A 15,636-nucleotide genomic window follows, 5' to 3' on the forward strand; every position below is an offset into this window, starting at 1 on the left:
TATTCTGAGGATTTTGTGGGCGTTCATTCTAGTTTTTTCAGGCTGGAGTTTTGGAGAATTTTGTTGGCTTTGAATCCAATCCAACACAACATCAATCAACATATTGCATAAAAATTTAAAGAATGAATATATATATAATTTGTATTAGTTTATGTAATTTTGTATCACTACTTGCCCAAATGAGTATCTAGTTTCAGTACAGTTTTAGTATCGATTAGTATCTGATTTTACATACTTTTGACAACTGACAAAAAGAAGTATAACTAGGGTGAAGTGTCTTGCTCAGTGACACCAAAGCAGTATGTACCATGTTGAGCTGTCCACGATTCTCTCCTCTTAAAGTAAAATAAGTGAAAAGTATAGATTTAGTTTACTGTCACTCCTAAAGTTGTATTTGTTAGTTTCTCCCAACCTACCTCTGGGCAAAGTCTCATTTTTGCTATTGCTGGCATCAAACTGCACTTAATGAATTGTTCTCAAAATTCCACAGAGCACAATATTAAAAGTCCAGTGCTCGGGTGAAAGTATAAATAGATCTCTCTGTGTCTGGGTAGCCTCACAGAATACAAACAGAGAATTAAATCGTTAGGGGAGCGGGCACGTTCTGCTGACTTACTGTGGCTGTACAGAGGGCAAATTCATTTAGTTAAAGGGCCAGATGTTTAAGGCAATGAGTCATGGTCCTTTATTGGCTTCCACAGTGGCAGTGTGTGTCCATAAATAAAACATGACAATGCAATAAAATAGAGACAGTTTCAGATAGGCTCACATACCCTTTGGGCTCTATGGCGTGTTGGGCATATAAAAGGGTATTTATATTATTCATGTTATCCACTAAAAGCATGCCCAGTCATTACAATTAAAAACTACTCTGATTTCATGTCATTGTTTTGTATTATAGAATTGGGACAAAATGAAATGGAATGAAAATCAAATGAAGTTATTGTCATTAGACTAAACCTAAGTGAACTAGGCAGCACTATGGTTCTCATCTGTGTGTAGTCTGCTATCAATGATCTAATTCATGCATGAATGAGTTATTATTATTAGTTATAATAATATATTGGTTACTAGTTATGGAAGACTAAACTGACTTTAGTGAATGATTGCGAGACTACATTGTTTTCTATGTGAGAATTCACCCTGCTTCATTGTTTGACGTGTCTTCTGTGTCATCTGGATATATTACACATTGGATATATTTATATTTTGGGGTGACTTTAGCTTAGTTGGTGTTTGTTCACTGATCTGAAGGTTAGCAGTTTGAACTCCTCTAGTAGAGCGTTCAGATCCACTGATGCATAAGTTGGCATTGCAATTCCAGCTCCCGCAGATGAATACTGTCATTGTGTTCTTGGGCAAGACACTTAACACTCTGGTCTGTCAAAAAGAAGCTTTATTTGGATTGTTTACAAATACCTAGTCATGTTTCGGATGACTTCTGCATCCTTCACATGATGTTACTTGGTGTGTTTTGTCACTCAATAGTAGAAGAATAGCGCCACCTGGAGACTGAATTCTCCAGGGCAGCATCCCAGGTTCTTGAAAGTGGATACGCCCCCTCGTCCCTGTTTACTGTCCTATTAGTCGGGGAGCCAAAGTCTGAAAAGCTCTAGAAAATGGGTTGAACCTGACATCGCCTGCCATACTTTTTATTTGTGTTTTTTTTGTTAACTGTGACCCTGAGGACCAATAATTGGAGGGTCTGCTATTCCGGAAATATCACGAAAAAAAATTGTGGCCATTTTAGTGTAGGTAACCTTCATTTTGTGATAGAAAATTTTGAAAAATGAAAAATTTCCTCAAATCCTCAGTGGATTGGGTAAGCTGTCTGCAAATACATCCCAGATGCAAAGAACACATGTGGTGACAACATTCAGTGAAAAAAATATTCATAAAACACATTTCTACATGATTTTGTCTCAATTTAATGCCAAAAAAATAAGGCATTTTTTCACTTTTTTCCAATATTTTCATCTTTACCTCATTGGCAATCAACTATTCCCCCAAGTTTTGACATCAGCCAATATGCCATTCTTTTCTTCAAACAGTTTTGTCATTCCACAGAAAAAAATATAAAAATCCAACCAAAATCAATGGATCTGTGATGATTTCTTTACCATCAACAGGCCCAGAACCTCAATAGAATGTTAGGCTACTTTCAACATTCCATAAGGCACACTGGATATTTAGCATGGTTTAGCATGGAAATTTTTCATTTTTCAAAATTTTTTATCACAAAATGAAGGTTACCTACACTGAAATGGCCACAATTTTTTTTCGCGATATTTCCGGAAGAGCAGACCCTCCAATTATTGGTCCTCAGGGTCACAGTTAACAAAAAAAAACACAAATAAAAAGTATGGCAGGTGATGTCAGGTTCAACGCATTTTTGAGACTTTGACTCCCAGACTATATGGGCTCATTTGTTTATGTGTAAACAGCACTGTCAAAAAGAACCTTTATTTTGATATAACATTGGAGGACTGAAATGAACCTCTTTGAAGTAAGATATTAACCTGTGTGAGTGCCTTGAAATATATAAATTATATATATAAATGTGACCATTCACACTCATTGCTTGCACAATTTTCCTTGACAAAACGTGCACAGGTATGTACAGTCGTAAAGAAATCAATTGTACCTGTTTACATGATGTTTCAATAATCAGGTCATGATCAGATTTTGGTGTGTAAACCTGCCACTGACACTCACCTACAATGCTATTTTGGGAAAGAATGAATGTTTCTTTTGGTTACATTTGGTTTTATTGTATTATTATGTATAGTGTATCATCGAGGAACAATCCCTTCTAATAATGAACAACAAAAGAAAAAAAAAATGTAATACTTACCTTGTTGTTTCTATTCCCTCTGTTTTTAACGTCATATTCCAGTAGCCATATTTTACTGGCCCCATCCCTGTACATGATTTATTCCAGTTTATATCTAGCCTGGGCTGCCCAACCCTCCTCTGACATTTATTGCTGTGTCTGTAATGCACAATCTATTTAGTCTTTCTCCCACAATACACACGTTTACTGGCAATGTCATGACCTGCTGTAGCCCATTCATAAAACTGGATTTGAATGGCTACACACACATACTTGCATACACATGAGTACAGTTTCTATGGTATTACACGCTGGCCTGTTGGAGATAATACTACTCCTCCAATGTTGACGCTCACCTCGTTGGTTTTGGCACAAGGCTGGGAGCTTGCAGATAACTACAGTCACTACAAAGACACAAAGGTGGATTTGGTATGTATGTAGTTTAAGACTCGCTTCACTCTACCCCCGCTACAAGATAAGCTAATATCCTTGCAGTGCAGCCCTAGTATTACAGAGTTGGATTGGATCACCCAAGGGAGCTCATCTTGTCTCTCCAAGCCCCGGCGGTCCCATCTCTCCTGGGGTGCGATTGTGTGGGCGAGTGATTGTAAGGAGGGTGGCTACAGAACCTCCATGTCGCTGCACACTGCATAAAAGAATGTACAATACAATGGAGTTTTTACCTGAGGGAGTTGTCCTCAGGCTACACGTACAAAGGGTTTATGATCAGATTAACACTAATTCTACCTCGAGGAGCAGACTTGAGGTGGAATAGGTCACGTCCATGTGTTGAACTTTACAGCTTTACTCGTCCAGTATTTTCCATGCATTTTAGTCTTTATGCAACATTACATGGCCGATAAATTCATGTTGTAATACCAAACATAAAACTCTATTCCACTCGGCCGCAGCCCACTCTGCACCATTCACCCTGCAGGTTTTTTTTCCACACTGCCAGGATCAGTCTCACTCACATCACCAGCCCAGTACTTGGCACTGGAAAGCAGGCCTGTTTAGATATAACTCTTAGCCCTTATCCATGAGAAGACACAGCCTAGTAACCGGGGTAGTTGACGTGTCAAGCAGCCCTGCCTCTATTCTAACACTTTTGTCCATATCAGAGATCAAATTGCATTCCCATGGATAAAGCATGTATCAAAGTACTCAAGGTGTTTCAACATCTCTAATATATTTCTGTCAATACTCATTTTCTGGAGCCTTGATGGGCTTAAGTGATACCTATTGAGAAATGTGTATTGAATAGATCTACCTCCTCCCATTACAGTAAGAACTGACTCCCATGCGTCATCATCAAATGTACAACTGAGCTCCCTCTCCCTCTGTTAATAGGTTCAGGGAGGAAACACACTCTCACACTGTAGAACATGCAACCCTAGCTCAAAAGAACTCTTGCGATTCTGGGAATCAAACCCGGGACCTTCTTGATTTGAAAACTGCTGTAGCCTTCAGCCATTGTGCGTTCATTTGCAACAGTCCAGTCAAAGACATTATCCGTGGCATTTACACAACAGTATACATTTGACATACTGTTGAGAAGGGGAACTTGATAGCTGTGAAAAATCTTTGTGAACTATATGTGTCCCACCGCGCGCTTTTATTCAGCTGTGTTTGCCACAAGCTCGCTGTAGAAAATCAAAAGAAAGCGAACAAGACCGACTTTATAACAAGCTTCCCAGTATTACAGCATTAGATTCAAACAGGGATAAATGTATATTTTGGGATCATTTGTAACTCAGATTTGAGGGACTGAACAATATCTTTCACATGCTATTTTCTACAGTATTTTACAGTAATTTTTAACAGTTATTTCTGAGTGAATTTGCAGGTTTTGACAAGGAAAATAATATAAAAGAGCCAACAAGACAAAAATAAAAGGGAACATGTTAAAGCCATGAAAGTTATTTTAAAATTAATTGTACTTTGTCTTCCAAATACAACAGTTGCTCTAAAAATTCATTATTTAACTATTTTTACTGGTCATATGAATATACCCACTGTCAACATCCCTGCCCCAAATAAGAAATCACTGTGACTTTTATGACTGCTGTTGTCCGTTATTGACCACTCCAGCGCCAGCAAAATGAAACAGTTTAACCTTATGACAAAGTTCACACCAAACTTTTGTCGTACAAGCTTTTGAAAGAGCTGAGAAAACACCTCCTTGTGTACATCTTGTCTATTGTTAGCGGTCGCATCAGCACTCTGGGTTTCTAGGGTGGCCAAAGCTCATCCGTCAGCCCAACCCTGAGCCTCTGAGCCTCTGAGCTGGGCAGGGCTCCACACCTCGGCCCTGGGTTCTGATGGATGGTCCAGATCACAGCCAGAATCTCCTCTTGTACCTCTCCTTTTCACATTGGCTTGCTCGATGGAACACGGTGGATTTATAATTGTTGATGTCATTTCTCTGAAGTAGCCTATTATTCTCGTGGCTACAGGGTTTCTAATATAGATAACTTTATTCACAATCTTGTCCGATGTCTGATGTATTAATCTCATGCTAATTAAGCTTTCTTTTTCTCAGCTTTTGGTCTTTCTCTTCTGGGGCTGCAACTGTAAATCACTGGGTTTCTAGCTAAATCAGATGTCCCCCAAGACTAACACTGGCTTGTAGCTCCATCTAGCTGGATTAACTAGTCAGTATTATTTTACACATAAAGCCCACATAATGCCACATAGTGCCAAATAGGTATTGGCAAGAAAAAGAATGAATATTTTCTTTTAGCAATTAAAGTGTGGACAATCCAGTAGGGGAATTGTGCAAAAAAAAGAGCTACTGGCGCCTCAGTTCATGCTTAGCTTGATTGTGGTTTTGCAAGTTGTCAGCATTTCTACTAGCAAATAGAGATTATACTCATTTTATAAACTGATGGAGCTGTTGCAGTAGTATGTCTATTGCGTACTTGCTCATTGACATATTAATCAATATTAAAGAGCCCATATGACAGTATTTTCTAATCTATGTTGTTTAAAATGTTGTTTCCTCATCACAAATATACCTGGAGTTCTATTTTGTTTTGCTCACATATGTTTAACACACACACCCTGCATTTTTAAACTGAGGCCACTTTGTTCCACCTTGTGATGTCATGTGGTAATGCAGGAAGTGCCACAGTGTTTTTACGCCACACACCTTCACGAAAATCATTTGGTGGAAGGTGGAACAGAGCATTTTGAACTCTGGAGATATAGACAGACTAATAAAGAATTACTCAAACATGTGAATGAAACAAAACACAACTCCAGGGTCCATGTACCATTTGTTCTTTTGAATTTCAATTAAGAACGAAAAACAATAAAATGGGAAAACGGTTTTGTTATTTCATTATTCCAGTTTTGTGCCTATTTCAATTTGATATTTTATTCTCTCTGGTTTATATGCCCCAGAAGTTCTGCTGCTAGAAGGACTTACCTGAAAATTGTTGCAATTTTGTGGACAAACATGTCCTCTTCTTTTAGAGCAATGTTTTTACTTTCGCGTCTTAGAAAGTAATTGCTGAACTCCGTGACGAGAAACAGGAAGCAGCGATAAACTTTGTTCAGTTGACACTGAATTCACACGGCGCACTAAGCAGCAGAATTTCCTGGGCAAATAAACCAGAGAGAATAAAATATCAAAATTTAAATAGGCTCCGAGACGGTTTTTGATTGGTGTTATTTGAAATAAACTTTAAATTAAATATTGGAAATAGAGGTTGAAATCTTTTTTTTTTTTTGTGACACTAACAGAATAATAAAATAACACACTTTTTCCCATTATATTGTTTTTTGTTCTTCATTGAAATTCAGAAGAATGAATGGTACATGGATCCTCCAAATATATTTTGAGCTTCTAAAATAGAAGCTCACCAGAGTCAGTTTTTGTGCAATATAGGACCTTCAAACATGTAATACAGGTTTGAAGTCCCATTATTTTGCCCATTTAAGGCAATAGAAGACAAATACCACACTGTACACCTCCAGTGACATATGTCAGTCTGTAGTTGGCAGTATTGAGTTCATCCTCAGACCTGTTGAGAACACAGTGCTCCGAGTACATGGCCGTTTGGCAACAGCTCTGTAATATCCATTAGCGTAGACCATCCTTCTTTATACAGTGGTCAGTCTCTGAGGGGCCGATCCATCAGGATAAAGGGAAATTACACGTCAGAACACTCACGTCATGACTCATTATGTGGAGATGGGTGATTCCACATACATTAGATTTACATTAAATATCGAGCTTATCAAATGAAGGTTAAAAAAAAGGCAAGAGCATGTAGGAGACAGTAAAGTTGGATGCTGTCTTTACCCCACTCTTCCTAGAAACAATGTCCTGTAATTCAAAACACTGAATACGACATAGGGTTGTCAAAATATCTCAAATCAGATACTAATCGATGCTAAAACTGGTATTGAAACTAGATTTAGACGAGTATCAATACGAAAAAAGTCACATTCACAAGACAGAAATGACTGAATAGTTTAGAATGATCTTGAGCTGTATCAGAACAAGTATAAGACCACATAGACTAGTTTATGCCCATAGAGCACTATAGAACCTACCTGGACAATTGAGGGACTACACAGATGTAACACCACATGGTAATATACAAGAAAGTGCTATGATTTAATGTGGAATGTTGTCTTAATCAGTTTTCTCTATTGATTACATTGTACTCTGCCATGAAATATCCAAACTGTCCATTCAAACCATCAAATATAGATCTAAGAACTTACTGTAATGCAACAAAAATTGATTTATTTCAGCTGCCCCATCTGTATTAATTATTATTGACCTATTGAATGTGGTGATGTCATCTGAAACACAGCAATACCACATACTTACATACATGTGCTTTAGAACCAACATTTTTTAATATAAATATTTTACTTGTAATAGTTGGATTTTTCATTCCCGTATAAGTTGTGTGTATTTGAATCCAGGCTCGACTCAGTGTACCTATTCCCCATGGTCCAATGTGTGAACACTGACCTCATGTTTCATATTAGTCTGTTTAATTGCTATTGTGTGAACTAATGATCGTCATGTGGTTCAATTATTTCTCATTTTCCAATTAGAGCGACTGCATCATTAAACCATTATCCCGAGTGGGGTTGTCATTTAGAACAGTGCGTATCTGTGTCTTTGTCATAACATCTGCACATTTTTCTTTACTCAAATACATCACCATACAGTTGTGTTTCTTCACCACATGTTACACAGCTACATAATAATAATAATAATAATAATATAATCAGGCCTTTAGTCGTGTAGTTCATTTTAGTTAGTTTAGTTTAAGGTCCTTTATAACAAAAAATTGGTCCTTGTGAGCTTTAAGTCCCGTTATATTTACACATGTTTGAGTAATCCTGGTTTTAGTCTACATCTCCAAAGCTCAAAATGCTCTGATTCACCTGAAGTCATGACAAAACCTTTTTCCTTTAGTTCAGTAGAGATTGGCAATTCCAGGGCTGAAATCATCCTTATGATTCTAGTGAAGGTGCATTTAAAAACACAGTGGAGCACTTCCTGTATTACCACATCACAAGCTGGAACAGGGCATCTTCACTTTGAGAGAAGACCTCAGCCTAAATATGTAGATTTTGTGTTTTAAACAAAACACAACCCTAGATGTTTTGATGAGGAAACAACATAATAACATAGTATTTTTTTTCATTAATCAGTAATTTAATATAACAGTAAATGGCCAATCAGAATTTGTATTCAGCATCTAATTATTTTATTTAGATCATAAGAATTTCAGTGGACCACAGCAGTAGAAAGGAGGAGTGAGTGAGTTCGCTGAAGATGTATTTTTTGGTATTTTATTTATAAAAAGGCAGATTAAGGTCATGATTAAAAATTTAACCTGTCTTTATATAAATATTTTTTTTCTTAATACTAGTATATAAGTAGATGTTTTTGAATGAAAAAGTCTTGTTAGTGCAGTTTGGATCAGATGCATTGAGATACATAATAGTTTGTGGGCTTTTGCCACGCAGACTTTTTAGTCGAATACTGAATTGGTAGGACATTTCTTTTGCCTGAACTGCCAATCCCTTCTACATTCTATTAAAATCCAGAAGGGTCTGGAATCTTACCCCTAGAACTTGAGGTGATTCAACCACAGCCGCTAATTTGTAGCACTTGTCCCTCAAATGCGAAAGACATCTCCTCTTTAAAATTCTCTTAACATTTAGAACAAAATATATAACCTTTTATCTGAGAAAAGTAATTGGTGCGTCTCTATGATTGGTTAATCCAGCTGTCAATCACAGCTTCTGAAATGAGGGAGACAGGATACAGTCAGTTGACCAAGGACTTCTTTAGTCAACTACAGCCCTAAAATATAGTTTGATCAGTCTGTATGTGTATGATATGAATCAGTGATGGTGTGTATAGCACCATGTCTGTGCCCTCTAAATGTCCCATTGGAGCACTGTTTAAAAGTAACTTCATTATGTCTGCTTACTGTTGAAGAATAGCACAGCACGAGATGCTGACAGCGGCTCTCACTGACCCTTAAAACAAATACGATGATGTATTCATGCTGTGTGTGGCTGTGTGCTCACCTTATTAAAGCCTGAGTGCAGTCAGCTCTTTAGAATGGAGATCCATGGTAGGTGTGGAGCATGTGATTAATGATGAGGAGAATACAACCACGTGGGGGACATCAGTGGACATACAGGGGGTAGAAAGGAACTGTTATGGACGCTTTTCTCATGTCAGTGTAATTATGTTAAGGTCATTTATTTATTTATAACAACTGCATATGAACCAACAGTACAGCTGCATAATATACCAGAGTTTACATCTGCAGTTTTTTGCCAGGTGTACAGAAGGCACCCGAGAAAGAGGGATTACAATGAGATAAAACAATTAAAGTTTCTGCAGCAGCAGCAAAGCAGGCGGTTCAGAAACAGACACAGTTGAGATGTAAGTTGTGGTTTGGAATGGGAAATCGAAAATCAAAAAACAGGAAACCATTTTTTAATCTCAAAACTAGAAAAATTGGGAAACTATCTGTTATTTATTTTGGGGAAAATAGGACAACTAAAAACGTTTCTGAATTATATGAGAATTTTCAAGAGGAGATGTCTTCTACATTTAAGAGACACGTGCTACAAATTACCATCTGTGGTTGGGCCGTCTTGGACAGAGGTTTTTCACACTAAATTCCATCCTTCTGTAATCAGTTCTCACTTCTGTCAGTCTTGAAAGGTGCAGATGTAAACCCAATGCATTATTTATACATTATTATTAAGATATATCTAGCCTTAATTAACCTACTGTCTCTTCTGGTTTTATTGTTAATACAAAGTAAACTTCCCAACTTTTCACCTAGAAAAGAACAGTATAAAATACAAAGGTTAAAAGGTCAAAGAAACTAAACAGATTCTAGTCTAGTGAAATTGATCTAATAATTCAATGTAATGTGCTTATTCTGTCCAGGACTGTTGCTATAAATCTATAACTGGCCCAAAGTGCAAGTGTCAGATGCAACATGTGTGAGATACGTTTAGTAGCTGCTGTGAGCTGCAGAGACTGTCATCATATTTACTTAATGTCAGAACCATCCGTTGGCTTTAATTACCGACTTTGAAAAGGGCAGCAATAAGCAAGGTTGCCCTTTTCCTGGCATTCTTGGGTCATTATGTGTTTGTGTTTTCAATGATTGCTTGTCAGTTGATAAATCACCGAGACCAAGCAGAGCGGCTGCACAGAACTGCATGAATGAGAGGAATACACTGAGCTGATGTAACATGTGATAGACATGTTGGTGCTAACTACTCACTGTGGTCTCCCAGCTCCAATGTACTTATTTATATGAGTAAACTGAAGGGGTCAGGAAAAGTTAACTCAAAAGTATTTGGTCTTATTTTGTTGTATAATTTTGGTTATGAAAAACTCAACTGACAGCCCTGGTGCATGTTTAATTTTTCTCAATTTATTTCAGAGCAAAACAATAAAGCTGCTATGATTTTGTTGCAACATATTAATGGCACAATTTAATAGCAGAATCTTTTTTTTTTTTTTTTTGTCACCATTTTGATTCTAGTTGCTAATACAAACGTAAACTCCAAAGGAAACTGCCCAAAGATCAGTATTAAACTTTAATCTTTCCAGTGTTAGATTGATAACCCTGTCTTCCTGTTAAAGTCCCTGAAAAGCCATATAAAAACAGTTTGATAGAACCAATATGGCGCCAACTGCCCCCATATATCCATGAGTAATCTGCTCTGACTGCCCTGTGTGGTGTGAGCTGGCAAAACCAATTGACTTTCAAACCATTCAGTTTTTTACTGATTATGTACTGCATTGCTATTAAATCTTACTGGATTTTTCGTCATAAAACAGCACTTTGATTCTTATTCCCAAAGTGTAAGCTGTTGTTCAACTGTTTTACCAGGCCAAGTCTTTGAATAATGAGAAAAGAGGAATCTCAAAGTTTAATTTAAATCTGAAATTATTTATAATACAATGCGTATTAATATAAGACAAAACAAACTTGACAAAACATGAAATGATTACTACTACTACTAATGTACCCAGGCTCACGTCACCTAGTGCCTCCGCTCAATTCCATTTCTCTCCAGCGACTAGGTCAACTGGAATAAACTAGATGGTTTGCAAGAACCCCGGAAGTCGTAGACCACACACCGGCCAATCACCGAAGAGCTGTGAATCCATGACATCAAACTCAAGCACCTGTCTGGGTCTCTTTTGTAGTACAGCACAACAGTAAACAAAGTGGTCAAGATAGATGTAGACGAAGACATACATTCTGTGTTGGCAACAATTCCTGAGATTGAGGGTTTAAAGCCGGAACAAAGAGAATGTTTGGTGAATTTTATCAAGGGGCAAGACATTATTGCCCCTCTTCCTACGAGATTTAGGTAAAGCTTAATATACCAGTTAGCCCTGTTAGTGGTGCATTACATACATCATGACCAAATAGCAGCGATTGGTTAAATAAATAAAGTACCTGCCTACTATCGAGCAAACAAATCCTAATGCTGCGAGGTCAGATGGTTTCCACAAAGTGAAACCGGCTGATGAATCAGGCTAACCCTAATACTAATGAATTCAGAAATAAAATATGTATGAATTTACTCTGTCTTGTGACATTAACAGTCCTATATTCCACTCTTGTGAGGTTTGTGCCAAATTATAATGTTGCCTCATTAAAAACATATCCAAAGTTGTTTTTTGCTTCTTTCATGTATGTTTGAGTAATCCTTTTGTCAAAAATTTCAGATCTGAAATCAACCGACTGATTCTAGGTGTATGTAGTTTAAAAACACAGAAGAACACTTTCTGTATCATCACATGACATTACAAGATGGAGTGGAGTGTTTTCCATTAGTAATGATCAGAAAATAGTGTAATATGGACCCTTTAATAAATAAATATGTAGATAAATAAATTAAAAAGACATCAAAGTTTCTAGAAAGTACCCGTAAACCTTCCTAAGTGCTCCACCTGTTCACGCTCAGTATCAGCCTCACTTGTGCCGGGGGGTATTCTCCAGTCAAAGGCCAGACTTTGTTATCACACGTGGGCCATCTGCTCACTGCTGTCACGGCGCTTTAACCCACATACGAACCGCTGACGTGAAGCTGTTCAAGTGGAACTCTCCAGAGCAGGAGACGGCGGCACATGATGGCGTGTGCGCTGCTGACGCCGACCTGTGTTTGTGTGTGTGATTTCCTAGGCGATCCACTCTGTCGCCTGGCACCACGAGGGCAAACAGTTCATCTGCAGTCACTCAGACGGGACCCTGACCATATGGAACGTGAGGGGCCAGGGCAAGCCCATCCAGACAATCACGCCGCACGGTAAGGAGACATGCTTCTAAACAGGACTATGCTGAAATAAGGTCCCAAAAGTAAATAAATATATAATAGTAGGATAATAAATAAATAAATACATAAATAAATAAATAATAGTAGTATAATAGTAAAAGGTTTTGTGAATATTGTGTGCGTCTTTATAGTGAAAAATCTACATTTCCTAACATATTTTCCAAGATTCCAGATGATGAATAAGAAATCCAGGGTGCGTTCACACTTGGAATCACCACATCAAAATGGGGACTAAAGTGGGGCTAAACTTTTAACTAAACCTGGACTTGACCAGGACTAAACTAGGACTAGAACTGGACCAAACCTAATCTGTACTAGAACTCAACTGGTCCTAAACCAGGGCCAAACCAAGGCAAGTGTGAATGCACCCACAGAATATGTAATGTCCAAGTCCAGTTAGACAAAACTGGAAAATTACTTTCGGAATTTTGTAATGGGACAACTTCAGAAAGAAGGCACACCACAATAGTTTGTCTATGTACTTTGAGGTACAATTATTCCATCAGTACAATTATTTCCTTCACAGATTTGCACTTGGTTTCAAAACAAGTACATAACAGAGAAACCAATTAACTTTACATAATATCAGTTAGTTGTAAATGTTCTTCTTTATTATTACACATAGAGTCATTATTATTTTCACTTCAATATCTGAGCAAATTAACTTTTCATCTTCTGTTAGAGTTGGATCTGTAGTCAGCCACACACTCTGGGAATGGCTGACTACAGAAAATAAAACACATTGCAGTGGGAAAGTTGAGAAACCAATTTAATACAGTTTTTAAAATGTGTTTATAAATGAAGGCATTATGGGTAATAAAGTGTCATTTCTTCCTCTCCAGTATATAACCTACCTATTGTCTTTCCCATAAATAACTCCTGCAGAGCCTTTTGTGTCATGTGACCTTGGACTCACTGTGGCCCCCCCTCCTCCCCCCTCGCCGTTCCCTCATTTCAATCGTCGGATTATTGTCAACTCAATTATGTGTGCGTGTTTGCCCTCCTCTGCGTCGCATACATTAGCATTAGCCACTCTATTTACTTAATTCACTGGCCAGAGTCTGTTCTTTTTGAAGATGTTTTTCTTTTTTTTTTAAACAATCTTACCTCCCCAGCGCATACCTACTCACCCACGCGCCACTTTGACTGTCCATTTGGATGAAAAGGCAAGGAATAACTGCCCAATGACCAGCAAGAACAGGAAAACATAATAAATGAAGCTTTGTAATATAACTGCTTCTTGTTTAAGGTTTGAATAGAGGAGTTCACCACACTGGGCTGTTTAATGAGTTGTTTCCCCCACTACGTGTATAATTAGATTGTGTTTAATGAACAATTATGTAAATTCTTTCAACAGGTTTAAGTTAAGCTTTATGACTCGTTTTAATTGCCTTTTTTGATATTTGTCTTTGAGATGTAATTATTAACACAGAGGCCTTTTATTATTAATATAAATTTAAAGTGGGAGAAAGTGGACACTGTTTTTTGAAGATAAACAGTATAGCTCTTGGGACTCTTTTGTGCACAGTTTCTTAAAAGATACTTTGCAATTAATTATTATTTTTATATAGTGGATTGTTCTTCAACTACCATGCTTACAGAATGCACACATAAGCAAACACGGCCAAATTTTTTTTTAAGATTGCCTGAAAATCAAGAAAAAATATGAAATGGATCAGATTCAGATTAAAGTCTAACTTGAGTAACAAAGCTTTCGACAGAGCAGAGTTTCCAACAAGGTTCATGTGGTTTTCCGATATTTTATGTTATTAGGTTATGACCAAGAGTTAATTTTTCATACCTGACAATTTCGGTTGCTCACTAGCGGTCTTCCTCAGAGTGGTCACGTGATGTTGTTGTGATGTGTTCGGTCAGCTGATTTATACAGAACACAGGAAAATATACAAGAGCACAGGCATGGTAACATTACTGTACATGAGGGGCATAACAGAAAAAGTGCAGAGGGCAATGAGAAAACACAATATCAACACACCAGTGAAACCATACAGAAAACTCAAGTCAAACACTTGTCCACACAAAAGACAAAATAGAACTGGAACATAAATGTAATGTCATGTATGAAATCCCCTGCATGTCCTGCAATAAAACATACATCAGAGAAACAGGGAGGGAGTTCAGTACATGAAAAAAGGAACATAGAACAGAATGCGAGAAGGAAACATCGAATCACTCTAAAAGAGACAAACACATTATGGACTGGGACGGAGCAAATATCATTCGGACAGAGGAAAACAAACATCGTCACTGGATTAAAGAGGCAATCGAAATACAGAAACGTGCCCATAGGACTATAAACCGGGATGAGGGGGGTTTGTACTCTCACACATCTGGGAAACTGTCCTGAGGAAGTCGGACTGCAGATGGCGCTGTCTTCCTAACGGTGGAGGCAGGACGACAGCATTGCAAACCTGTTTAAATCAGCTGACCGGACACGTCACAGCAACATCATGTGACCACTTTGAGGAAGACTGCTAGTGCAGTCAAAACTGTCAGGTATGAAAAACAAACTCTTGGTCTGAAAAAAGAACCTAATAACATAGAGCAGAGTCTCCAGTTAGCGTCACACATGATTCCTCCACCTCAGACAAGCTTACGTTGTTTCTTTTGTTCATCACATTGTAAGTGAAAGTAAAATCTATCTTAGTTTTAATGTGTTTACTTGCCCTGCAGAGAGCTAATGACTGACGCAGTTCGTCAACATCAATGAGATGTTGCTTATCTGTTTGTTTATATAAAATATGCCATTTTATTAGAAATAATAGTTTAATGATGCACTAAGTAACTTTTTGGTTAGGGTTGGGGGTCCGTCACCCGCTTGTTTCTGCCTAGAATGTTCCACAGTATGACACTGAACAGCTCTATCTTACATTTTTTAAATTACTGCTTGTTTTATATCTTAAAAATACCTAGAAATA

At 37.7% G+C, this 15,636-nt stretch overlaps 1 protein-coding gene across 1 annotated transcript in view; it reads left to right on the top strand.

The window, feature by feature from the left end:
• The window catches only part of stxbp5a (syntaxin binding protein 5a (tomosyn)), a 138,887-nt gene that overhangs the window by 91,510 nt on the left and 31,741 nt on the right, over positions 1-15,636 (top strand). The window contains exon 8 of the mRNA XM_055149412.1: positions 12,550-12,673. Within this exon, the coding sequence (XP_055005387.1) occupies positions 12,550-12,673 (124 nt within the window). The remainder of the gene's footprint in view (positions 1-12,549; positions 12,674-15,636) is intronic.

The sequence above is a fragment of the Boleophthalmus pectinirostris genome, unplaced genomic scaffold (genome assembly GCF_026225935.1).
Source record: "Boleophthalmus pectinirostris isolate CB_2022bp ecotype Guang Dong unplaced genomic scaffold, ASM2622593v1 HiC_scaffold_13, whole genome shotgun sequence".
Classification (NCBI taxonomy): domain Eukaryota; kingdom Metazoa; phylum Chordata; class Actinopteri; order Gobiiformes; family Gobiidae; genus Boleophthalmus; species Boleophthalmus pectinirostris.